We start from the raw sequence: 26,648 nt of genomic DNA on the forward strand, positions 1-26,648 counted from the left end.
GTCTCTGATATTCAACATTGCCTTGACCACCTTCCTGGCATCATCCACTGTGGGAAATGATCCTCCATATTTTTTTAATCACATGTTGGTTTACATTCTCTTTTCATGTTCTCTGACTTGGTTGGACGTGTCTCATGAGCTTCTTTACATTTATATGATAACTAAAAGTATGTCTTGGATCATCCCAATGAGCATTTTTACTAATTTTCCAAACATTAACTGCCTCATCTCACAACATTTACATTTGACCACTTTCTTCCTCCCATTATCCACTCTCTCTTCTCTTCTGTGATCTTTGGCAAATGGCTTTATCTTTAGGTTACTCTCTGTGTAATTCCAGTATACTTTGTTTATAGGGAAAAAATAAAGCAACAATTTTCTTTCATAATAATGAGTCTCAGTTTGACATGTAATATTATTTATAAAAACAAGTATTTTTTTGTCTCTGTTTACCTAAATTCCATTTACATGAAACCAAAAAGAGATGGTTGTATATCTTTAACTTTCAGAGAGCTCCATTCATCAATTCAACAAATATTTGAGTTCTTGCTGAGTACTACTTCAGATATGGGGAATGTAACAGTGAACAAAACAGGAAAAATTTCTGTACGCTCCTTGGAGTTTACATTCCAATGGGAGAGGCAGGTAATAAACAAACAAATGAGCAACATGTACTATATGTCAAGATTTCCAAGGATTTATTCAGTTAAGTGACACCATGGCAGTTTTGCTAATTAGGAGAAGCATAGGATTACTGAAAGAAATCAGGCACTCGAGATTCTTAATAAGAAACAAAAATATCACCTAAAGCTTGAGTACAATTCTTCAGGCCACCACTGCTCACTGTCATCTAAAATCTTGTTGCTAGGACATGGTAAGCATAGAAAAGCTAAGGACACTTTACAAGCTGGGGACATTTTTGGTAGAATGATGTTCTGATATTCATGGATCTAAATTCAGTTCTGAATAGGAGAAATAGAAATTAACAGAGAAAGAAGCATATCTGTAAAGTTGGTTTTTGAAATTATTTAAAGCTTTATAATCTAATGCCTATAAAGAGGAGATATACAAATTATTACATTGAAAAATGTTGATATTTTATTGGTATTTAGGAATCTATTGTTATTTTATTCTAAGTGGTTATCAATACTTTTTGTTCAACTATAATCTAATTTGCATCTTAAATTTCTCAAAAACCAGGTGGCCAGTCTTTAGCCTCCAAAATAAGACTTTTGTTCTGATACCATGGTTTCATTTTTGCAGGGTAGTGTACTCAGCGTTATTACATTTTTATCCTTTAACGCTTCTCTAAATAGAAATGGGGTCCCTTCATTTGATTTGGGAAATTGAATGCCAGTTGGGGAATTCAAAACCATGTTGGTTTCAAGCTTGAGTTCCTCTGAACAGTACCAAGTTCTTTTCCTTGGCCCCAAGGCATGTGTCTCAATGAGAAAATGTGGGGAAATGATGAATTGAGGATATCCTGAGACCATCTTGCCTATATACTTAACATTGTCCTGAAATTCTGTCTAGATGTGGCCCATGATTAATAGGGCCACACTTGGATGTAATCACATTTGGACACATCCATCCAAATTACATGTTCAATGCAATTTGCACATCAGTGTTCAAATGTGATTTTTATAGCTATAGGCAAAAGTAAACCATTGTACGTAAGAAATAGGAGTAGATACATACCATGGTGCTGCTCATTTATTTTTATATGGGATATATACCCTTCTGAATAAAAATTAACTTTTTCTCCTATATTAAGCAAGATACAAAGTTGGAACTCTGTTCATCACCATAAACTGATGAGAACTACAATAGTGTGTGTGACACAATGTACCTAAATCATTCTCACATCACTGAGTCACAAATGGGACAGACAGCTGAAGACATTGTTAGATTTGATAGCAGACTGTAATAAGGAAGCTTTGAATTATTGAATACTGAGAACATTTCTTAAAGAACAGAGTAAATGAACATTTTATAATATACAATCACAGGATCAGCCTGTCTGTACCCTGGTCTTAGTAGCCAAACACATCTTGCCTTGTAATTCTCTTAATTCAACACTTTCATCTGGTTTTCAAAATATAATTTTTAAAACGTATGCAGAGGGGAGACCTTCAAGATGGCAGAGGAGTAAGATGTTCAGATCACCTTCCTCCCCACAGGTACATCAGAAATACATCTACACGTGGAACAACTCCTACAGAACACCTACTGAACGCTGGCAGAAGACCTCAGACTTCCCAAAAGGCAAGAAACTCCCCATGTACCTGGGTAGGGCAAAAGAAAAAATAGAGACAAAAGAATAGGGACGGGACCTGCACCAGTGGGAGGGAGCTGTGAAGGAGGAAAAGTTTCCATACACTAGGAAGCCCCTTCACTGGTGGCGATGAAGGAGTGACGGGGAGAAGCTTCAGAGCCACGGAGGAGAGCGCAGCAACAGGGGTGCAGAGGGCAAAGCGGAGAGATTCCTGCATGGAGGATCGGTGCCGACCAACACTCACCAGCCCGAGAGGCTTGTCTGCTCACCCGCCGGGGCAGGTGGGGGCTGGGAGCTGAGGCTATGGCTTCGGAGGTCAGATCCCAGGGAGAGGACTGGGGTTCGCTGCTTGAACACAGCCTGAAGGGGACTAGTGCACCACAGCTAACCAGGAGGGAGTCCAGGAAAAAGTCTGGACCTGCCTAAGAGGCTGGACCTGCCTAAGAGGCAAGAGAACACTGCTTTGGGGTGCGCGAGGAGAGAGGATTCAGAGCACCGCTTAAATGAGGTCCAGAGACGGGCACGAGCCACGGGTATCAGCGCGGACACCAGAGACGGGCATGAGATGCTAGGTCTGCTGCTGCAGCCAACAAGAAGCCTGTGTGCGAGCATCCACTCCTCCCCTCCCGGGAGCCTGTGCAGCCCGCCACTGCCAGGGTCGCGTGATCCAGGGACAACTTCCCTGGGAGAACACACGGCACGCCTCAGGCTGTTGCAACGTCATGCTGGCCTCTGCCGCTGCAGGCTCGCCCCGCATTCCGTACCCCTCCCTCCCCCCGGCCTGAGTGAGCCAGAGCCCCCGAATCAGCTGCTCCTTCAACCCTGTCCTGTCTGAGCGAAGAACAGATGCCCTCCGGCGACCTACATGCAGAGGCGGGGCCAAATCCAAAGCTGAACCCCGGGAGCTGTGAGAACAAAGACGACAAAGGGAAATCTCTCCCAGCAGCCTCAGGAGCAGCGGATTAAATCTCCACAATCAACTTGATGTACCCTGCATCTCTGGAATACCTGAATAGACAATGAACCATCCCAAAACTGATACCGTGGACTTTGGAAGCAACTGTAGACTTGGGGTTTGCTTTCTGCATCTAATTTTTTCTGGTTTTATGTTTATCGTAGTTTAGTATTTAGAGTTTATCATCATTGGTATATTTGTTTATTAATTTGGTTGCTCTCTTCCTTTTATATATATAGATATAGATATACCTATTTTTTTTTCTTTTTCTCTTTTTGTGAGTGTGTATATGTATGCTTCTTTGTATGATTTTGTCTTTATAGCATTGCTTTTACCATTTGTCCTAGGGTTCTGTCTGTCCATTTTTTTCTTTTTCTTAAATATAGCTTTTAGCACTTGTTATCACTGGTGGATTTGTTTTTTGGATTGAGTGCTCTATTCTATCTCTCTTTCTTTCTTTTTATTATTTTTAATTTTTTTATTTTCAATAAATTTTTATTCTAATAACTATTTTATTTTATTTTTTTCTTTCTTTCCTTCTCTCTTTTCTTCTGAACCATGGGTCTTGGTGCTCCGGCCAGGTGTCAGGCCTGTGCCTCTGAGATGGGAGAGTCAAGTTCAGGACATTGGTCCACCAGAGACCTCCTGGCTCCATGTAATATCAAATGGTGAAAGCTCTCCCAGAAATCTCCATCTCAAAGCTAAGACCCAGCTCCACTAAACAACCAACAAGCTACAATGCTGCACACCCTATGCCAAACAACTAGCAAGAGAGGAACACAGCTGCACCCATTAGCAGAGAGGCTACCTAAAATCATAAGATCACAGACACCCCCAAAACACACTACCGAATGTGGTCCTGCCCACCAGAAAGACAAGATCCAGTTTCATCCACCAGAACACAGGCACCAGTCCCCTCTACCAAGAAGCCTACACAACCCACTGAACCAAACTTACCCACTGGGGGCAGACACCGAAAACAACAGGAACTATGAACATGCAGCCTGTGAAAAGGAGACCCCAAACACAGTAAGTGAAGCAAAATGAGAAGACATAGAAACACACAGCAGATGAAGGAGCAAAGTAAAAACCCACCAGACCAAACAAATGAAGAGGAAATAGGCATTCTACCTGAAAAAGAATTCACAGTAATGATAGTAAAGATGATCCAAAATCTTAGAAATAGAATGGAGAAAATAAAAGAAATGATTAACAAGGACCATAAGAACTAAAGAGCAAACAAACAATAATGACCAACACAATAAATGAAATTAAAAATTCTCTAGAAGGGATCAATAGCAGAATAACTGAAGCACAAAAACAGATAAGTGACCTAGAATATAAAGTAGTGGAAATAACTACCACAGAGCAGAATAAAGAAAAAAGAATTAAAAGAACTGAGGACAGTCTTAGAGACCTCTAGGACAACATTAAAATCACCAACATTCGAATTATAAGGGTCCAGAAGAAGAAGACAAAAAGAAAGGGACTGAGAAAATATTTGAAGACATTATAGTTGAAAACTGCCCTAATATGGGAAAGGAAATAGTCAAGTCCAGGAAGCGTAGAGAGTCCCATACAGGATAAATCCAAGGAGAAACATGACAAGACTCATATTAATCAAACTATCAAAAACTAAATACAAGGAAAAAATATTAAAAGCAGCAAGGGAAAAACAACAAATAATATACAAGGGAATTCCCATAAGGTTAACAGCTGATCTTTCAGCAGAAACTCTGCAAGCCAGAAGGGAGTGGCAGGATATATTTAAAGTGATGAAAGGGAAAAACCTACAACCAAAATTACTCTACCCATCAAGGATCTCATTCAGATTTGATGGAGAAATTAAAACCTTTACAGACAAGCAAAAGCTAAGAGAATTAAACACCACCAAACCAGCTTTACAACAAATGTAAAGGAACTTCTCTAGGCAGAAAACACAAGAGAAGGAAAAGACCTACAATAACAAACCCAACACAATTAAGAAAATGGTAATAGGAACATACATATCAATAACTACCTTAAATGTAAATGGATTCAATGCTCCAACCAAAAGACATAGACTGGCTGAATGGATACAAAAACAAGACCGGTATATATGCTGTCTACAAGAGGCCTACTTCAGACCTAGGGACACATACAGACTGAAAGTGAGGGGAAGGAAAAAGATAATCCATGCAAATGAAAACCAAAAGAAAGCTGCAGTAGCTATTCTCATATCAGATAAAATAGACTTTAAAATAAAGACTATTACAAGAGACAGAGAAGGACACTACATAATGATCAAGGGATCAATCCAAGAGGAAGATATAACACTTGTAAATATTTATGCACCCAACATAAGAGTACCACAATACATAAGGAAAATGCTAACAGCCATAAAAGGGGAAATCAACAGCAACACTATGATAGTAGAGGACTTTAACACCCCACTTTGACCAATGGACAGATCATCCACAATGAAAATAAATATGGAAACACAAGCTTTAAATGATACATTAAACAAGATGGACTTAATTGATATTTATAGGACATCCCACCCAAAAACAACAGAATACACTTTCTTCTCAAGTGCTCATGGAACAGTCTCCAGGATAGATCGTATCTTGGGTCACAAATCAAGCCTTGGTAAATTTAAGAAAATTGAAATCATACCAAGTATCTATTCTGACCACAATGCTATAGGACTAGATAACAATTACAGGAAAAAATCTGTAAAAAATACAAACACATGGAGGCTAAACAATACACTACTAAATAACCAAGAGATCACTGAAGAAATCAAAGAGGAAATCAAAAAATACCTAGAAACAAATGACAATGAACACACGATGATCCAAAACCTATGGGATGCAACAAAAGCAGTTCTAAGGGGGGAGCTTATAGCAATACAATCCTGCCTCAAGAAACAAGAAACATCTCAAATAAACAACCTAACCTTACACCTAAAGCAATTAGAGAAAGAAGAAAAAAAAAAAACCCAAAGTTAGCAGAAGGAAAGAAATAATAAAGATCAGATTAGAAATACATGAAAAAGCAATGAAGGAAATGATAGCAAAGATCAATAAATTAAAAGCTTGTTCTTTCAGAAGATAAACAAAATTGATAAACCATTAGCCAGACTCATCAAGAAAAAAAGGGAGAAAACTCAAATCAATAGAATTAGAAATGAAAAAGGAAAAGTAACAACTGACACTGCAGAAATACAAAGGATCATGAGAGATTACTACAAGCAACTACATGCCAATAAAATGGACAACCTGGAAGAAATGGAGAAATTCTTAGAAAATCACAACCTACTGAGACTGAGCCAGGAAGACATAGAAAATACAAACAGACCAATCACAAGCACTGAAATTGAGATGGTGATTAAAAATCTTCCAACAAACAAAAGCCCAGGACCAGATGTCTTCACAGGTTAATTCTATCAAACATTTAGAGAAGAGTTAACACCTATCCTTCTCAAACTCTTCCAAAATATAGCAGAGAGAGGAACACCCCCAAACTCATTCTATGAGGTCATTATCACCCTGATACCAAAGCCAGACAAGGATGTCCCAAAGAAAGAAAACTACAGGCCAATATCACTGATGAACATACATGCAATAATCCTCAACAAAATACTAACAGACTCCAACAGCACATTAAATGGATGATGCACCATGATCAAGTGGGGTTTATCCCAGGTATACAAGGGTTCTTCAATATACGCAAATCAATCAATGTGATTCACCATACTAACAAACTGAAGGAAAAAAACCATATGATCATCTTAATAGATGTAAAAAAATCTTTTGGCAAAGTTCAACACCCATTTATGATAAAAACCCTCCAGAAAGTAGGCATACAGGGAACTTACCTCAACATAATAAAGGCCATATATGCCAAACCTACAGCCAACATTGTTCTCAATGGTGAAAAACTGAAACCATTTCTTCTAAGATCAGGAGCAAGACAAGGTTGTCCATTCTCATCACTATTATTCAACATAAATTTGGAAGTTTTTGCCACGGCAATCAGAGAAGAAAAAGAAATAAAAGGAATCCAAATCGGAAAAGAAGAAGTAAAGCTGTCACTGTTTGCTGATGACATGATATTCTACATAGAGAATCCTAAAGATGCTACCAGAAAACTACTAGAGCTAATCAATGAATTTGGTAAAGTAGCAGGATACAAAATTAGTGCACAGAAATCTCTTGCATTCCTATGCACTAATGATGAAAAATCTGCAAGAGAGATTAAGGAAACACTCCCATTTACCATTGCAACAAAAAGAATCAAATACCTAGGAATAAACCAACCTAAGGAGACAAAAGACCTGCATGGAGAAAACTATAATACATTAATGAAAGAAATTAAAGATAGTACAAACAGATGGAGAGATATACCATGTTCTTGGATTGGAAGAATCAACACTGTGAAAATGACTATACTATCCAAAGCAGTCTGCAGATTCAATACAATCCCTATCAAACTACCACTGGCATTTTTCACAGAACTGGAGCAAAAAATTTCACAATTTCTATGGAAACACAAGAGACCCTGAATAACCAAAGCAATCTTGAGAAAGAAAAATGGATCTGGAGGAATCAGGCTCCCAGACTTCAGACTACAGTACAAATGCTAAAGTAACCAAGACAGTATGGTACTGGCACAAAAACAGAAATATAGATCAATGGAACAGGATAGAAAGCCCAGAGATAACCCCATGCACATACTGTCACCTTATTTTTGATAAAGGAGACAAGAATATACAATGGGGAAAAGACAGCCTCTTCAATAACCGGTGCTGGGAAAACTGGACAGCTACATTTAAAAGAATGACAATAGAACACTGCCTAACACCATACACAAGAGTAAATTCAAAACGGATTAAAGAGCTAAATATAAGACCAGACACTCTAAAACTCTTAAAGGAAAACATAGGCAGAACACTCTATGACATAAATCACAGCAAGATCCTTTTTGACCCCCCTCCTAGAGAAATGGAAATAAAAACAAAAATAAACAAATGGGACCTAATGAAACTTAAAAGCTTTTGCATAGCAAAGGAAACCATAAACAAGATGAAAAGACAACCCTCAGAATGGGAGAAAGTATTTGCAAATGAAGCAACTGACAAAGGATTAATCTCCAAAATATACAAGCAGCATCTGCTGCTCAATATCACAAAAACAAACAACCCAATCCAAAAATGGGCAGAAGACCTAAACAGACTTTTCTCCAAAGAGGATATACAGATTGCCAACAAACACATGAAAGAATGCTCAACATCACTAATTATTCAAGAAATGCAAATCAAAACTTCAATGAGGTGTCACCTCACACCAGTCAGAATGGCCATCATCAAAAAATCTAGAAACAATAAATGCTGGAGTGGGTGTGGAGAAAAGGGAACCCTCTTGCACTCCTGGTGGGAATGTAAATTGATACAGCCACTATGGAGAACAGTATGGAGGTTCCTTAAAATATTAAAAATAGAATTACCATATGACCCATCAATCCTGCTACTGGGCATATACCCTGAGAAAACCATAATTCAAAAAGAGTCATGTACCACCATTTTTTTTGCAGGTCTATTTACAATAGTCAAGACATGGAAGCCACCTAAGTGTCCATCAACGACTGAATGGGTAAAGAAGATGTGGCACATATATACAATGGAATATTATTCAGCCATAAAAAGAAACGAAATTGATTTATTTGTAGTGAGGTGGATGGACCTAGAGTCTGTCATGCTGAGTGAAATAAGTCAGAAAGAGAAAAACAAATACTGTATACTAACACATATATATGGAATCTAAAAAAATTTTTTTAATGGTTTTGAAGGACCTAGGGGCAGGAATAAAGATGCAGACGTAGAGAATGGACTTGAGGACATGGAGCAGGGGAAGTGTAAGCTGGGACCAAATGAGAGTGGCATGGACATATATACACTACCGAATGTAAAATAGATAGCTAGTGGGAAGCAGCCGCATAGCACAGGGAGATCAGCTCGGTGCTTTGTGACCACCTAGAGGGGTGGGATAGGGAGGGTGGGAGGGAGACGCAAGAGGGAGGAAATATGGGGATATATGTATACGTATAGCTGATTCACTTTGTTATAAAGCAGAAACTAACACACTGTTATAAAGCAATTATACTCCAGTAAAAATGTTAAAAAAAAAAAAACGTATGCAGAAGGAAAGGAAGCCATGGCTGTCATAACATGTACGTACAATCTGTGCATGAAACTACTATACATACATAGATTTCATGCCAAGAGAATCTCAGTAGTTACTAGTAATCTCCCATTTGTCAAATCTCCCTACTCAACAGTCTGATTGGAAACCAAGTATCCCGAGACAGTTGCTTAGTGGAGAAAAATTTATAGTTGGTCTTCTTGTTCAAATTAGGGTCAGATAAAATATGAGAACCTTCTGTGGTGGCAGGGAGGGATAGTTTAAAGCCCCTCATGGACCTGACTTTGTGTGAGACATGAGCAGGTGATGAGTGTCATCAGTGATTCTCTATTAGAACAGGTACAGCAGGTACAAATAACTCCAGTACTGAGTCAAAAACAAAAAAGGGTTGTCACTTCATGGTTAGAGGCTGCGTGACCCAGCAGAAAGTATGTATTCTTTGGCCCGGGCTCTGCCACATGACAGCTACATCGTTTTGTGACAATTCAACCTTTGTGAGGCAAATTCTTCTCATCTGTAAAATGGGTTAATAATAGCAACATTTGGGGATGATTTTGTATGTAATGTAACTCTGTAGCTTAGGATGATGCTAGAACACTGCCAGTGCTTGATACTTTATACCGCAAGCATCCGCAGGTTTCCTTTAGCCTCTCATGTTGCTGGCTTACCAGCTCCCACCTACACAGTAGCAGTGCCAGCCCCACCACACTGCAAGTCCCCCACTGTTATTTGTGTGTCGCCACAGTGTGACCCACAATTTGCTCCTATTCTTCTATCCTTCTTTGAAGCCACCTCATACATCTCTTTGAGAGAGGTGCCCTTCTCTATGGTCCCACTCCTGGTGCCCTCTGGGAGGACTCGGTTCTGACCCAAGTCCCATCAGAAACCTCAGGAGGCCAGTGCTGTGCCATGGATGAGGGCAGAAAGGAGAAGATGGCTGTTTTCCTTTTTCACCTGGACCTTGAGGCAGCCCTGGATGCAATCCTCCTGAAAACAGACCTATCTGCTTCCTCTGCTTCACTCTCAGGATAACCCTGACCTTGGAATCATGCTCGGAAATCAACCTTGCTTGCTGGCCTGTCTCTGTCTCTTCCATCTGTCTCCAGCAGTGTGCCAATTGCTGTCCAGGCATTGTCTCATCCTTGCAAGAAGCCTGTAAGATTGACAGATGAAGATGGGGGTTCAGAATATCATCCTCTCTCCTCTTCTATCTCATATAAATAAATACTTGGGGTATCACCACCCTCAGATGCCCCCATTAAGACGAGTCTAAAACATGTTGCAAGTGGTAACAATGGTTATTATTTTTTAAAGACTTTTTTGATGTGAACCATTTTTAAAGTCTTTATTGAATTTGTTACAATATTGCTTCTGTTTTATGTGTTGGTTTTTTGGCGGCGAGGCATGTGGGACCTTAGCTCCCTAACCAGGGATTGAACTCACATCCCCTGCACTGGAAGGTGAAGTTTTAACCACTGGCCCGCCAGGGAAGTCACAACAATAATTATTATTATTATTCCATTCTAAGTCAAGGTCAAAGTTTATGCTGATTCAACAGTCTGAAGAAATATGCAGAGTAGGAACTGAACTACAGAAATCAGAGTACCAGGGAGAGAATGGGGGTAGGGAGTTAGAAGACTAAGGAAGACAGTTTTGAAAACCGAAATCTGGTCATTATAAAAAATAATGTATAAGGGGGGAATCTAAGAGAATTTACGTATCATCTCTTTTATTAGTTCTCTTTGTTTTTAATTTATTAGATGGCATAAGATACTTCTCTCACACTTTCCCCCAAAATCCCTGTCTTGATCCCTTCTTTAAAAAATAAAAGGACAAGTAATGCCATCTTCTAGATGAAGAGCAAGACTTTCTCTTCTCTTTCCCCTACATTCCATTTCCTTAATTCATCTTTCTATCTCCAAGTACAGGTGGGAAATAATTGAGGAACAATTTTGGGGGGAATGAAATTTTGATCCCTGTCTACAAGAAATCTCTAGAGATTACTTTCAAACTAAAATCAATTTCATACCCAGTAGAAAGCTTTCATTTCATGAAATGAAAAGCTAAATGATAACAGTCTAAGAACATCTTTCCAAAAGAAGGCACCCTAAGTACACTTGCCCAATTACCACCAAGAAATATTCTCCTTTTTTTTTTTAACTTTTTTTTAAAAAATTGAAGTGTAGTTGATTTACAAAGTTGTGTCAGTTTCAGGTGTACAGAAAAGTGATTCAGATATATATATATAGAGAGATACAGATATAGGTGTTCTTTTTCAGGTTCTTTTCCATCATAGGTTATTACAAGGTAATGAATATAGGTCCCTGTGCTATACAGTAGGTCATTATTGTGTATCTATTTTATATAGATAATAGTATCTGTTAATCCTAAACTCCTCCTTAAACCAAGAAATAAGAGAGAGAATTTCTCTATTGATCATGCTCTGTGTTTTTTATCCAGGGCTAGTGAAAGATTCTCTGGTTACCATTGCCAAGCATAATTTTTTTGTGGCAGATGTCAGTTATATTTTAGTAAAAGACTAAATTCATTTACAATTCTCTTGCAAGAGTCTTTCAAGTAACATAGAAAGAACAAGATATTATCAGTGGGGGGAAAAAACAAAAACAAATGCACTTTAATAAAATGCAATTGTTCACAAGTATTCATACCGATCCATTTCCTACTAATATTTTAGATCAAAATGTTCCAAATTCATTCGGCTCCAATGCTTTGGGTTTTCTGAATTTCCAAAATTACATGTCTATTTGCTGCTGAAATCTGAAAAACCAGGAGAGGCAAGACCAACAAGAACTTTGCATACACACCAATAGAAAGGGATGATATTGCATCATTTTCTTCTTATATATTTATTTCTTATTAGTGGTTTAAAGTGATCCATAGATCAAGAAATTAATAGACATTGAAAACTTTCCTGGTTACCACCACTCACATACTCGCCTTTCCTTTAAGGTCTATTCTGCCTTAATCAGAATTTTTAGCAAAGAGGGGAGTGGAATGGACATGGAAACTCCTAAAGTGTTCATGCACACTATTATCAGCACAACTCTATTAGCTGCCTATATAGAAATCTTGGAAAAAATTAAGTTTTTTATATTGAGATAGCAGATTGAAATCTTAAATTAATATTTTGTTTATTATTTTTTCATATCCAAGTTTTAAAAAAAATATTCTTTAAGTATAGGACTGTTAATTAGTGATCATTTCATTACTAGAAATAAAAATATGGATTCAGCTCAAAGGCTTCTTCATTATTTAGTGTATTTCTTCTTCACGTGCTACTTATGAACTTTAATTTGGTACCTCTATCCAAAAGCCAAGAGCAGATGAGACACCTAAAAATATCTTCATTTGCATCTGTTTTCCTTCTTTATGAGAAGGAGTCATCCCACCTGATTTTGCCTTGACAACAAGGAAATAACTAATGACAATTTGGGAATTAATTCACTGTTCATCTCACAAGCTAGTATGTCAGGCCCTCCATCATTTGGTTCAAATTGATGCTAAATTGCAAGAGGGCAGGACAGGAGTCTTTGGCATTTTTCCATTCCATATAGTTGCTAGCAGAGATGATTAATAAAGTTCCCTTGATGTGAATTAAGGAACTCGGTTAAGTGAATTAGATCCTATTTACTTTGTCTTCTTACACAAATATGCTGTTATAAGGTTCTTATTTTTTTTTAAGTAGTGGAACAAAATATAACTAAATTATCCCATATTTATAAAATATGGATCACTTCCTTCCTCTAAAAATTTAAGACCAGGTCTCCAGAAAGAAAGACAGAAACATGTATTGATGCACATCAAATCTACATTGGTTTCTTATTATCACATTAAAGGGACAATCTAAGGATATAAGTTATGACTTAATTTTTATTTTGTTTGCATACCACTACCTAATGTACATAAAACAACCATCACAGAACAAAACGGATACACCCAACAGCTGGCTGCATTTAAATGATTTTAAAATAAGTGCTTATGAAAAGTCAATTTTTGGTGTTTAGCTGCTTAGGAATGAAACAAATCACAGATATGTTTTCATGTTGATTTTCTCTGGCAGGACTGGGAATTCCCACATTTCATGGGAGACGTCGATGTAAATCTTCCCGGTTTGCACACACCTCACATGCAGTTCAAGATTCCTTTCTTCCAGAAGATCTTCAAGGAGGAATATCGTATTCACATAACAGGTATAATTTTGAACACAATTTGCTTGTCTCCTAGTTAGAGTCATGCTAGCTGCTATAAAAGGCAAAGCAAATGGTAACATTTTAGAGGCATACAGGAATATGGTTTTATTTTACTCACGTAACAGTGCAAGGCAGTTTCAGATCAGCAGGGGGCTGTGGACCATCATTCTGGGACTTAGATTCCTGGTGACTTTAACAATTTCAACTTCAACATCCAGTGGGCAAATGGGAATAATGAGAATGGGGAAAATGACTAAGAGGGTTTGCCTGTTTCTTAACCTCCTGGCCTGGAAATAAAACATGTCACCTCCACGCACATTCCATGGGGAATAACTAGTGAGATAGCCCCATGCAGAGTTGAGGAGAGCAGAGAGATATGGTCCCCCATTGGGCAGCCACTTGTGATGTCAGGTCTCATGTTCTAACCTAGGAGTATCAGAGATGAGTCATATCTTTGTTATGGATTTTTTGCTATCTCTGCCACACTCCATAGACCACTACACCTTGGTTTTGTTCATTAGGTGGGTTTCTTTTTCACAATATACAGCTCAGTATATTTTTTCATTGTGAATACTCTTTATGCTTTGTTCTTCATTTGCTTCTGAGATCAAAACAGTGGTACCCTAGGGCTTCCCTGGTGGCGCAGTGGTTGAGAGTCCGCCTGCCGATGTCGGGAACACAGGTTCGTGCCCCGGTCCGGGAGGATCCCATGTGCCGCGGAGCAGCTGGGCCCATGAGCCATGGCCACTGAGCCTGCGCATCCGGAGCCTGTGCTCCGCAACGGGAGAGGCCACAACAGTGAGAGGCCCATGTACCTCAAAAAACAAAAACAAAAACAAAAGCAAAAAAAACAGTGGTACCCTAGAGCTCCAATCAGACCATGTGCCTTTAGGGAGTTGGGCCACTTCTCATTTGACTGAGTAAAACTTATTGCTGTGGCAGGGCTCATGTTTGTCTCAGGCGATTCTCTTGTGGATCCTCAGATTATTCCATTTTCAGATGTGTCCTGCTCTTGAAATAGCTCGAATATGACTTATTATAATTTTGTTTCATGACAACTCAGTCATTCTCATCTAAACAAGGCTTCCCAGAGCTTCGTTTTATACCTCTTTTTCTCTTTATAACAAGAAGCTGTCAGCTGAATGTTCACAAAGAGAGAATGGCATTAGTTCTCAAGCTGTTCAAATGCAGGTAATGAATGTGTGTGTGTTTTAAGGACAATGGCCTAAGATCCCACACCTGCTATAATAAAAACTGCCGAAGAAATCTGTGCTTACACGACCGTCTGTGCTGCCGAATAAAAATAGCCTGAGCACAGAAAACGTGAACATCTGAGTACTGCAAAAAAACCTTTGCTCAACTTGAAGCCTGTTTTTTGCTTTGAGCATGAGGCAACCTTCCTAAATTGGAGAATGAGCTCATGAATAGGGAAGATGCAGCAGGTTTCTTTTCCTATTCAAAATGAATGAGGCTCTTCCATTAAATTCACTGGGTAAATCAATCAATTTGAGTTCAGGTCACATAGTGTGGTTTCAGAGTCCCCACTTAATCTCGGCAGCATGCTACCCTCTCGGACTTCTAAAACAGCTATGACACACGTGGTATCATCATATCCCTTTGGGTGGGCTTTTGACGGGACCATCTGTTCTTGCTATCAGCTCTTGTCTCAGACCATCATGGCACTAATATTGTCTCTGACTGAATATCAGAAGCCCTATCAAAAATATACTGTTTGAGTGCAGAATATCAGGTTTAAAAAAGGGGGTAATGGAGGAAGATTCAGAAAATCCACTGGCCAGAAAGAAAAATTAAGGCTGTTAAAATATATTTAATTTCGGGCACTTTTGCATAGCTTTGTCATATATGCTGTCATTTATAGACAGGGGCAGGGGTAGGTTTTGTGGTTCCCAAAGCTTACACAATTTGGAATGCTTTACTTAAGAATATGAATACAAAATTACAACTAAAACTTGTATTCAGTGTCTGGGAAGGGAGCCAGGCATACAGGAATCTCTGATGATTCAGCATCATTACTTTCAAGGTAAAGCCTCCTGTGCCTTTGAACTAAAACATTCATCCCACCAAGTATTATTTTCTAAAAATGTAAAAGGAGGAAAGGCTAGCTAAGTTTTTGCAATAGAGACTTCACATTAATAAAGTTTTCCAGAAGATGGAAATATATTATAATTAAGGCTTTGTGGTAGTATTTGCCAAATTATGCTGATTATCATATCATCCAGGAATTTTATAAATATACAGATTGTTGGGCCCCATTCCTAGTGGTCCCAACCCAGTAGGTCTGGGCAAAGGCCAAGGAATGGGACTTTTGTAAAGCTGCCCTGGGTGATGCTGACCATTGAGAACTGCTCCTTTCTGATTGAGAAGACACAGGTGAGGTCAGACTGTCTCCCTGAGAAGAGCCATGCAAATAATTGGGTATCTGGACCTACTAGGAAGGCTTTCGAGGATTCCAGGGCTTAAAGTCAAAATAAGATTTTTTTTTGCGGTACATGGGCCTCTCACCGCTGTGGCCTCTCCCGTTGCGGAGCACAGGCTCCGGACGTGCAGGCTCAGCGGCCATAGCTCGCTGGCCCAGTCACTCCGCGACATGTGGGATCTTCCCGGACCGGGGCAAGAACCCGTGTCCCCTGCATCGGCAGGTGGACGCCCAACCACTGCGCCACCAGGGAAGCCCCACCATTAACTATTTAAATCCAGTTTGTGGTAAGATGGTCATGTGCTTCCCCAGATCCAAGATAAAAATTTCTAGGAAAAGGGTGACAGGTTTAGAGGCTGAAAAAAGAAATTTCCCCTCTTGTTTTGTTCTGTTGCTCTCTTTGTTCTGTGAGTTGGTGAAGAGGCTGCTGAAGCCACTCTGGAGTATCACCCATCTCCCCTGAAAGGTCTTTGACTTTATCTGATGTTATAAGATAGTTGTTTCTGGGCAAACCCAGGTAAAACCCCCAAAACACAGTGCTACATGTTGTATTTTAACATGCTCAATAGTTAGTAGCCCACAAATTTCCAAGTGAACCACAAACGCTAGCTTGATAAGTTCCTTCAAGTTCTGCTTCTTTTGGTAAAGAGACCCTAATGCTTTCCTTGTTCAGCAAATCACCCCTGGGAGTATTAAGCGTGAAACCCTCTATATCAGTCTATGTTTCTCAAACTTTATGTGTATGAGAATCACCTGGAGAGCTTGTATAAAAGATCTATCAGCCACACACCCAGAGTCAGATGCCTGAGGTAGGAGGTGGAGCCCAGAATCTGCCATCCTCTTAAGCACCACCACTGATGCCTATGCAGGCAGTCAGAGAACCACACTTTGAGAAACACTGCTACTGAGAAACATTTTCTATAGTTAGAATTCCCCTCATCTCAGCTTTTATTTTCTATGCACTTCTTAAAACAAAAGCCAAGGGGCAGAATGCAAATTCAATAGAAATGGGGTAGCCAATGAGAAAGGCACATGGTAGCAGCCTGGCAGGAGCTAGAAAGTTCAGAGCTGGGGCCAACAGAGGAGGTCCCAAAGCAGAGCATGACCGGGGAAAGGTCCAGAAGAAGCTGGAGCCAGGGCTAGGAAGGAATCCTTCAGACCTTCAGATAGCTCTGTCTATTGCTTTCTCTGTCTGTGTTTGTTTTGCACCAGAAGAGCCTAGACAAGGATGGCTGGAGTTCTCCCAGGGTCAAGGATGGCTTGATGGCCTCAGCTATTATTTCTCTGTGATCTAGAAAAGATGTTCAGTGCATGCTGAGGCAATGGAATGTAAAGACTTGGTGCATAGGTTCCAGCCCTGCTACTAACTGGTGGCAGGGCCCTTGTCAAGCTCTTTAACCTCTTAGAGGTTCAGTTTTCTCATCTGTTAAATGGGGACAGTAATGGTACTTATCCCATAGGATTGCAGTGAGAATGAAATTAATTAATATGTACAAGGCACTTAAAACACTGCCTGCCATGAAGTAAGCACTCAATAAGCTCTCAGTATTTTTACCTAAAGCTTTTCCTTTCATCCCTCCAGAATCTGGCTTTCCTATTTAATTCACAAACATTAGGTAGCCTGAGAGAGGGCTCTCAAATTATTTTTCCACTATTCTGAGTTCTTTCCTGTTATTTACTGTTCTGAGTCCTCAAGAAACAGAAATCTAAGAATGAAAAAAAAAAATCTCTCTCCCGATGATATGCTCTGTATGTAGAGGGTTATCTGACACTGATGAGTTCCCATTGACATTTTAAAAGCCTTTAGGATTTGAGTATTTTTTAATCCTGATTCCTGGCTAGTTTTATTTATGCATGTCAGAAATAACTTGAATTGTTGCATCTGTTTAGCTCATCCGGATCCCCCTTGACAGATGGTTTGCTGCAGTATGTATGAGCTTTCAGTTTATAAGCTGGGCTACAGCTTATAAAAAATAAATCATCTCTATCCAAGGGTGTGTTAAAATATTTTTTTCTGGGAATTTTGACTTCAGTAATAAAGGGGATAAATGGTTAGTGATTCGGTCATGGTGCTTTTAGCCCAAGTCCATTGTTCTTCTCCTAAAAGTAAGTGCTAAATGCAACTGTGTAATTATCTCTTTTGCCCTCTTCCCTTTTACCTATAAGGTGAGTGCAAAGATGGATTCAAAATGTGGTGTACTAAGTCTCAAGAGAGGAATGGCCTCTCAATTTAGTCTTGGAAGCTCCTATGAGTCCTATTAATGCCAATCCCGGTGGAAGCTCTGCCATCTGTCATCCCAGCCAGACAAAGGAAGTGTCCCATTGGTGGCCATCATCTGAGTAAATTAGGAGAGGGTTGGGGGAAAGGCCAGAAGGAAGGCCTGTGCATCTGTGAGGAGAGAATTCACACTGCTGGCACGATGATACCCATGGGAAGCCTTTCGGCAAAAATGGAAAATGTAGAAGTAAACAAGCCTCTGTAGGTCTGTGTTCTATTTCAGTTTCCTGAGATGCGTGAGGGCACAGGTGCTTTACAATGGTGAGAATGTGGAAAATAATGCTGAAACCCCCTTCATTTTATTTCCATAGGTGCCTGATTTCTGGCAAATGAGCTCCCAAAGATTGTTTTTTAAAAGAGCTCTCCTGTGTCAAATAGATCATGGAAAGTGCTGGCGAGGACAGGCCAGTGGTCCATCCAGAAGAATATTCTGTCTGGCAAAATTAGCAAGGGACTTGTTGTAGGGAAATACAATTCATCCCCTTCACCATGACAGTCCCCAGTGATCGTGAATTTATCCAAAGTACACAAGGATCTCTTGCTATTCTCTCAGTTATGAATTTTTCTAAATCTTTCCTGCAGCAATTTCCATTTTCAACACATTTGTGAAGCTCTAGGAGTTTACTATGTAAGTAAACTACGTTTACTTCTACATAAAGCAGCAATCCCTTTTATTTGTCCCAAACTCATCTTCTTCAAGGCCATGGTTGCTTTACCCACTGCCTGTCAGTCCTTGCTGTCCCTAAGCTGGTCTGTCCTGTCCAGGCTGAGGTGTTCTGGGCTCACTTATGCATAGATGAGGATTTTTGTAATAAAACTCAAGTGATTTTCAGGAATTTGTCTTTACATCCAGAAGAAAGACTTGAAATATATAATTAATCATAATCTTTGAGACAAATATTTTGTTTTTCCCAATTTTCCAGATTTTATCTTATTTTTATCTTAATTTTATTTTATTTTAGCAGTATCCTGGAATTCATCAGATCATGGCGACACGTGTATTTGACTTGAAAGACTAGAACTTCACTCCTCGAAATTTTTCTGGACACAGTATCTCAGACATTTACCTAATGATTAGTGGACATTTTCTGAGTTAACCTGTGTCTAAAACTAAGCTAAGATCTAGGGAATACGGAAATGAGTGGCACAGTTCCCAATCTCAAGAAAGTCAGAGTTTGAGGGTCATCTAATTCAGTATAACTGCATGGCCTTTTCTTTCACATTTTATCACCACAAGTTTCTACCTCTATTCATCATATTGTATTATGTCCTAAAGGAGTAGTCTCCCACTTACTGAAATGACAATGACAAGAGAGGTACTTTGAGAAGCTGTATTCATTTGCTTTTAAGTCTTAAGGAGATAATTTTTTTTTTTTTTTTTTTTTTTTTTTTTTTTTTTTTTTTTTTTTTTTGCGGTACGCAGGCCTCTCACTGTTGTGGCCTCTCCCTTTGTGGAGCACAGGCTCCGGACACGCAGACTCAGCAGCCATGGCTCACAGCCCCAGCCGCTCCGCGGCATGTGGGATCTTCCCAGACCGGGGCACGAACCCGTGTCCCCTGCATCGGCAGGCGGACTCTCAACCACTGCGCCACCAGGGAAGCCCTTAAGGAGATAATTTATTAACTCAAGTAACTCTCATTAGTTCATCAATTATTTAGTAATTATCTTCAATTTGCTAAATGGTCTCCTCATGGCCCAAGCACTTAATGTGGTTTCTAGATATCCCTAAAATACCTAGGGGGACTTAAAGAGATGCTAACTCAGTGAACACTGTTTTCACTGATCATGTCTGGAATGAGAAGACATTGAATACGGCCAAGAAGCCTGTTACACTAAACTGTTATTTATTTAATTATCCGAACGTCGTCTTCTTCAAGGCCATGGTTTCCTGCTATCCCATAATGGATACTAAATGGCTCTGTGGAGTATGACCACTGGACACAGGAGTCTGGCTTAGTGGTGACACCCACTTGGTATGGAGGGTGCTCACAGCACAGCTCAACCTCAATGCTGACTGGCAACCCTACTGAGTAAAAGATTTTTCAAAATACTATAATTGCATATTTGAATCATGAAAGGTTCATTATATGGTGGAAATATCATCACTTATAGCTTTTTTCCTTAGTTGAAAAAATAGCACTTTCCCCCAGACTGTTGTCATTTCCTATGCTGAGTGAGGGTGATATTTAATGAAGAATTCTTTTAAAATTAACTAGCCCAGGATTCTATAAACTCCCACAAAGTAAAATGATAAAACTACCACCGTAATATCATTTTTGACAATCAGTAAGATTCATTAAAAGCACAAAACACAAAAAAGAGGTAATGCCACCAACACCATGCAGGGATTTCTCATTAAAAGAGACAGTGAGGTATTTCGAGAAGGAGATTAATAGAAATAATGTATGGATTATTACCCTTCCTCCTTGCTGATTTACATTATGCTATGTAGTTGAAACCACAGGGGAAAATGCAAAATCTCTCATGCGATAAATGCCGAAATACCAAACCTCTTGTTATGGTTGATTGTCAGTTTACAACAACACACATGGAAAAATGACAGTAGAAGCACTTCTAGTCTTTTCTTTTTTGTGTCTTATATCTTGTCATGTGTGTCATTTCAGGGACTCAAATTTATCTTTTTATGGTAAACTGCGTTTCTCAGAATATACAATATTTTTTTAAGGAAAGCTTTCTCCATCTGAAAATTGTGTATTGCATCTTTTTTGCTCTAATGGTGAGAATTTTCTGGCCCATCATAAAACACTGAGGTTTAGGTGATGTTTATTTCACAGAATCATCAAAGAGACTTTCAGGACAGGGAAGAAATCTTAAGGATCATATAGCTCAACTCCTTCACTTTATAGACAAGAACACTAAGGTTGACTTGTCCTGCCTGATTTTGCTTTCTAGTTTGCTGCACCTCATAAAACTGGTTTTTGTAAAGAGGAGAGAGTATTACCAAAGTAATAAAACACTGTATAGGAAAATGGAAGAATGGATGATAGAGAAAGATGAACATCCTTCCTTGTACAAATGGATAAATGGACCAGAAGTTATGTCAGGTGGGCAGGAAACAAACAAAAAGTAAAAAGAGCCATTTCTTCTATATTTTCAGCTGTTCCAAGTTTCGACTGAGTGGCTACAGCAGTGGGGGGAAGGACAATGCTACCTTCACAGAGGAGAAAAGGAAATAAATCAATAGGGATCCTACTTCAGTTGATTCTCTCCTCTCTGCACTTCCCCACCCCCCAACACGATCTGTCTGCAGGGGAGGGAAGAATCTATCTGCTTCCAAATTTGTGTGTATAAAAGACCTTGTCTCTGGACTAATACTACTGCAAGCTGTAGACAAATTACAATTGCTAAGGATTTTTAACAAGTTAAATATGGTGATTCACAAAGCATATTTACATATAGCTATACACTGGATCCTCTTGGATAATTAGTCCAGTGATATCTACCCAGTAATGTCAGTGCTCAGTAATTTATTCTGTTTTATCCAAACTGAAACATTTAGGATATATCTTTGTTACAAATCCTTACACACTCTTCTCTCTCTCTTTTCCATCACTAAGATCTCGTATGAACTGGATGGAAGAAGTAGAAGGAAGAAATGGCAGAAATAACGCTACCCTACGTTTTTGGCAAACAATACATTTCAGAGAACTTTTAAATATAACCTCTCATTTTATCCTCACAATGATCCTTTGAAGTGGTTATGTTGGTATTATTCTCCATTTCATAGAACAAAAAATTGAATAGTTAATAAGTAGAAGGATTTGGGGGAAGAGGACAGAATCATAGAACTGGGAGGCATCTAGTTCTGTTTCCTCAATTTGAAAATAAAATTGCTGAGATCTGGAGAGGTTAAACAAGTTACCCAAGGTTGCATTATTTAAGATGAGTATTAGATCTCCATTTGCTGGTGTCCAGCCTGCAGTTTTTGTCACTATGGTACTCTCTCTCACAAATCAGTAAAGATGTGTTAGAGCAGGGTGATGGTATCCATGTCAGGCAACACATTCTTAATGTGTGTCTCCTTCATCCTATCTAAATATTCAGACACCAGGTCATGTGAGAAACAACATAACGTGACCCTTTTGTGTGACAGTTTAGTGGTCAAACTGACCCAGCACCATTCAACTTGGGTAGAGAAAATAATTTGAAAAAATGGAAAAAAACTCCTTCTATCCTCAGGGTTCTTTCAGTTTGATCGCTGTACATTCACTACTACTTTTATTCTCTGATTTTATTTTTTTTCCTTTAACTATTAAACATTCCCTGAGCATCTTCTCCCCACCAGGAAAACACCCTTCTCCAAGCTCCATGAGCATTCTTCTTTTTCCTCGCTGATTCCGTGATGCTGCTTATGTTCAGTTTCTGACTTCATTACCCTGGAAACAGGACCCTTTATGAAGGACTGCTCTGTTCATGAGTTTATAAAAGTGACCAAGAGAGGTTACATATTTTTACAAGGGACCTTTATGAGTCAAGAAGGTGATGGTCAGTCACACAAGTCCAAGGACCTCTTCCCCTCACCATCCAGTCTGGCTTCATAACCCATGTAGTTTACAACAAGGGGATAAGTATGGATCTTCTACAACAAAGAAGCATCCAAAACCCCTCTCCCAACTGCTTGTATCACAGAAGCTACAAATTAGTGCCTCCGAGATACTGAATGATAATCCCTGAACTTTTATATATCACCTGTCTCTCATTCTGGTTGGCCTTTTTTTCCTATGATATTCACCATTCTTCCCCTTTTCTCTCCCCTCGGGCCCTCTCTTCCACGTTACCTGATCTTTTTCTGTATGTTATTCTATCTGCAGCATAATAAAAGCATATACTAGAAAGAAACATAACATTTTCCAAACTGTTCCCTGTCTTGCTTTTCTTTCTGGGACCACATGAATTGCTATTTCCTTCAAAATCTTTCCTGCAGAAATTAGCCCTCAGTTTTTATTCCATTTTCTCAACATCTGCAGCATTAATGGTTTGTATCACTCCTTTGGCACCTCTTAAATGTGGCCTCTTATTATTTATCTGTTGATGTCTCTATCCTATTTCCCCCATAAGATGATAAGTTCCTTCCTAGAAGGCAGTAGCATATGTCTTCAGCATCTACTAAGGTACCCTCCACAGAGTCTATTCTGAGCACAATAAATGTTTGGTAATGATGCTTACCTTTGTATTTGAATTTCTCTGGCTTGAGCTTTCTTAATTTGTTTTATGGTTGATTCTGTTTTCATTTAGAAGATTCAAGAGGGCAGGAGTGGTTTGAACTTAACAGTACCAGATGTTATAAACATTTTATCATATCTGGAAACGTTTCCAATGTTCTATCTTACTTTGCAGTTTGGGTGTGCCAAATTAATCATTCAGGCAAGAGCTTCCATTACAAATATTATAAACCCTATATAGTTGAATGATTTCAGGACAGGCGGAGTTATAATTTCCCTTCATATGATTTATATAAATTCTCTTCATAGAGAAGAAGTTGCACCTTCCCATGCAAATGAAGACATTATCATGACTTAGGCAAGGCTTTAATGATAATAATAGTAACAATTACTGAGTTCCTATTATGTACCAGGCATTGTGCTTAGTATCTAATAATCTCATGAAATGCTAACAGCTTAATAAGTACTGTTATTTTCTGCTTGTAAAGAAATTGGAGTTTAGAGAATTTAAACAACTAACCCAAGGTCACATAGCTAGTAGGTTTGGGAGCTAGCCCCGGATTAAAGTTCTTCAACCTTGCATATAATAGGAGATTGAAAATGTGTAATGATGATGATAAAATAATTTCTTAAACTCCTTACAAAGTTATATTTTTATAGAGCTATGTGTTCTTTTGGAGTACATATTAAAAAATACATTTTTACCAAACTTAGTTTAAGAAGTTTGCCCAAGATCCTATCTCTCATGTGAAGCAGTAACTTAATAATATTCACTATCACTATTTTTAAATACAAAATAAAATAATTTTGACATAACACATATAATTATAACTAAAACTTTTAGAACCTGTTATATATATCACCTAATTTTGAAAAATATGAGCTGAGTATTACTATATTATTATGATACACTAAAACTTGGAATAAATCATAATAAAAATTATAATGGAAACTAGTATCCCTTGAAATTTTTTCAACATTCTTTCCATTTAAAGATGCAGAGATTTCACTAGGGAGTATGTCTCTAAATAATACCTTATTTATGTAAGAGTTTTAAATACTACAAAGAAGTCATAATAATTACAGTCTCTCCAAATCATGTCTTCTACAACTTTGGTTATATTTATATGTCTGATAAATGGATTCTGTTCAATGAGAGTTTGATGCAATTAATTTTAAAGTCTTGAAATGAATGCTCAAGGATTATTGATCTGAATCACATCAACTAATGGTTTAATCAACAGGTCACCTACAAAGAGCAATGTGAATTCAATTGTTATACTGCTGTGCTTGCACTGCAAAATGATTTATTTCTTTCCCTGGCTTAATTATAAAACTATAAGAGATAGTCAATCATACATTGGACTTTTCTTAAGAATTTCATCAGAACTTTGTTTTTAAACCTTAATTAAATTGTTCTATAGAATAACCTACATGGAACCAAATTTGAGTATAACTGTGGTGCCTTATAAACCAGGAGACTTAATCTAGAAAGTGTAAATATCATAAATTACTGGCTCTTGGATCTATAGTTACATTTTCACATGCCTAGAATCCATTTAGGATATTCCCATTGCCAATTCACTTAATGGTAGCATAACACTCTCAAAAAATTTTAGCAGGTCTAAAATATTAACAATTTATGCTATAATACCAGTATCTCCATTTGGTAGGAGAAAACTCTACTGCAGTTTTATAGGTCTTTGACTAATATGCAGTATTTCTTTTTTAATGCAGGTAAATGGTTTAACTATGGGATTATCTTTCTCGTCTTGATTTTGGATCTTAATATGTGGAAGAATCAGATATTTTATAAGCCTCATGAATATGGACAGTATATTGGCCCAGGGCAGAAGATATATACAGTGAAAGACTCAGAGAGTCTAAAGGATTTGAACAGAACCAAGCTATCCTGGGAATGGAGGTCCAATCACACCAACCCTCAGACTAATAAAACCTATGTTGAGGGAGACATGTTCCTACACAGCAGGTTCATAGGGGCAAGACTTGATGTCAAGTGTCTGGCTTTTGTGCCAAGTCTGATAGCTTTTGTGTGGTTTGGATTCTTCATTTGGTTCTTTGGACGGTTTTTGAAAAATGAGCAAGGCATGGAGAATCAAGACAATACTTACACACGCATGAAAAGAAAATCCCCATCAGAACAAAGCAAGGACATGGGAATCACGCGAGAAAACACCCAGGCCTCAGTGGAAGACCCGTTGAATGACCCCCCTTTGGTGTGCATCAGATCTGACTTCAATGAGATCGTCTACAAGTCTTCCCACCTAACGTCGGAGAACTTGAGCTCGCACTTAAATGAATCGACCAGCGCCACAGGGGGCGACCCAGATCCAACGACTTCTAAAAGTACACCGATGAACTAGACCGCTTATTGGGGGATAGCACAAAGAGCAACCCTGGGTGTAACTTTCAAAATTTAGTTTTTCCTTTTGTAAATGTTAAGGTTTACGTAGCGTTAGGTAAAGAAATACAAACGATGCCACAACGGTGCTCAACCTGCTTTTTCTAGGACTCATTGTTTTCTATTTGTATTATGATACCTGTGCCTACAGTATATCTAACAGTCCTCTAGAGATTGCTTTTTCACAGTTGCGCAAGCTACTTACTGACTTTACAGCCTAGTAGATTAGCTGGTTACCCATGTATCTGATGTTCAACCATAGTGGTGCCTTGAGACATTAAACTTTTTAACTGTACCAGAAATGAAGTGTGGAACAGTTCTCTAACCTTCTTCACATGGGGTTTTTTTTTATGCAATTATTTTGATCTCCACTTGATGTCTGAGCAGGAAACAGATATAGCCGAGATGTGGCTCAGGAAGTATGTCTCGGTTTCTTATTCAGCAGCGGAGTTGGTGACTTTGACAGCTGGACTGCAGAGAAGCATTGTGATTACCTTTGAATTTTTATTGGCTGTCTGCCAAACACAAATACAGATGCAGAATTCAGTAATAGGAGAGTGATAATCCATCATGGGTCACTACTTGTGAAATGTGACTTTCTCCAACCAGTAATTGCAATTAGATAATAATACCTAATTATGTTTTCCCAATTAAGGTAAATTGCTACTTGATTAAAAATCCTGCCCTTCACCTTTGGGAACAAA

At 38.7% G+C, this 26,648-nt stretch overlaps 1 protein-coding gene across 2 annotated transcripts in view; it reads left to right on the forward strand.

Annotated features, from left to right (window-relative positions):
* TMEM117 (transmembrane protein 117) overlaps positions 1 to 25,906 on the forward strand; it is a gene marked incomplete at both ends in the record, with an annotated part of 528,632 nt that extends 502,726 nt beyond the window's left edge. For both annotated transcript variants that reach the window (XM_079715373.1, XM_079715374.1), the window contains 2 exons: positions 13,494 to 13,623; positions 25,260 to 25,906. In XM_079715373.1, the coding sequence (XP_079571499.1) occupies positions 13,494 to 13,623; positions 25,260 to 25,906 (777 nt within the window). The remainder of the gene's footprint in view (positions 1 to 13,493; positions 13,624 to 25,259) is intronic.
* Between the last annotated feature and the right edge of the window lie 742 nt (positions 25,907 to 26,648).

Source organism: Hyperoodon ampullatus, assembly GCF_949752795.1.
Source record: "Hyperoodon ampullatus genome assembly, chromosome: 11".
Taxonomy (NCBI): Eukaryota; Metazoa; Chordata; class Mammalia; order Artiodactyla; family Ziphiidae; genus Hyperoodon; species Hyperoodon ampullatus.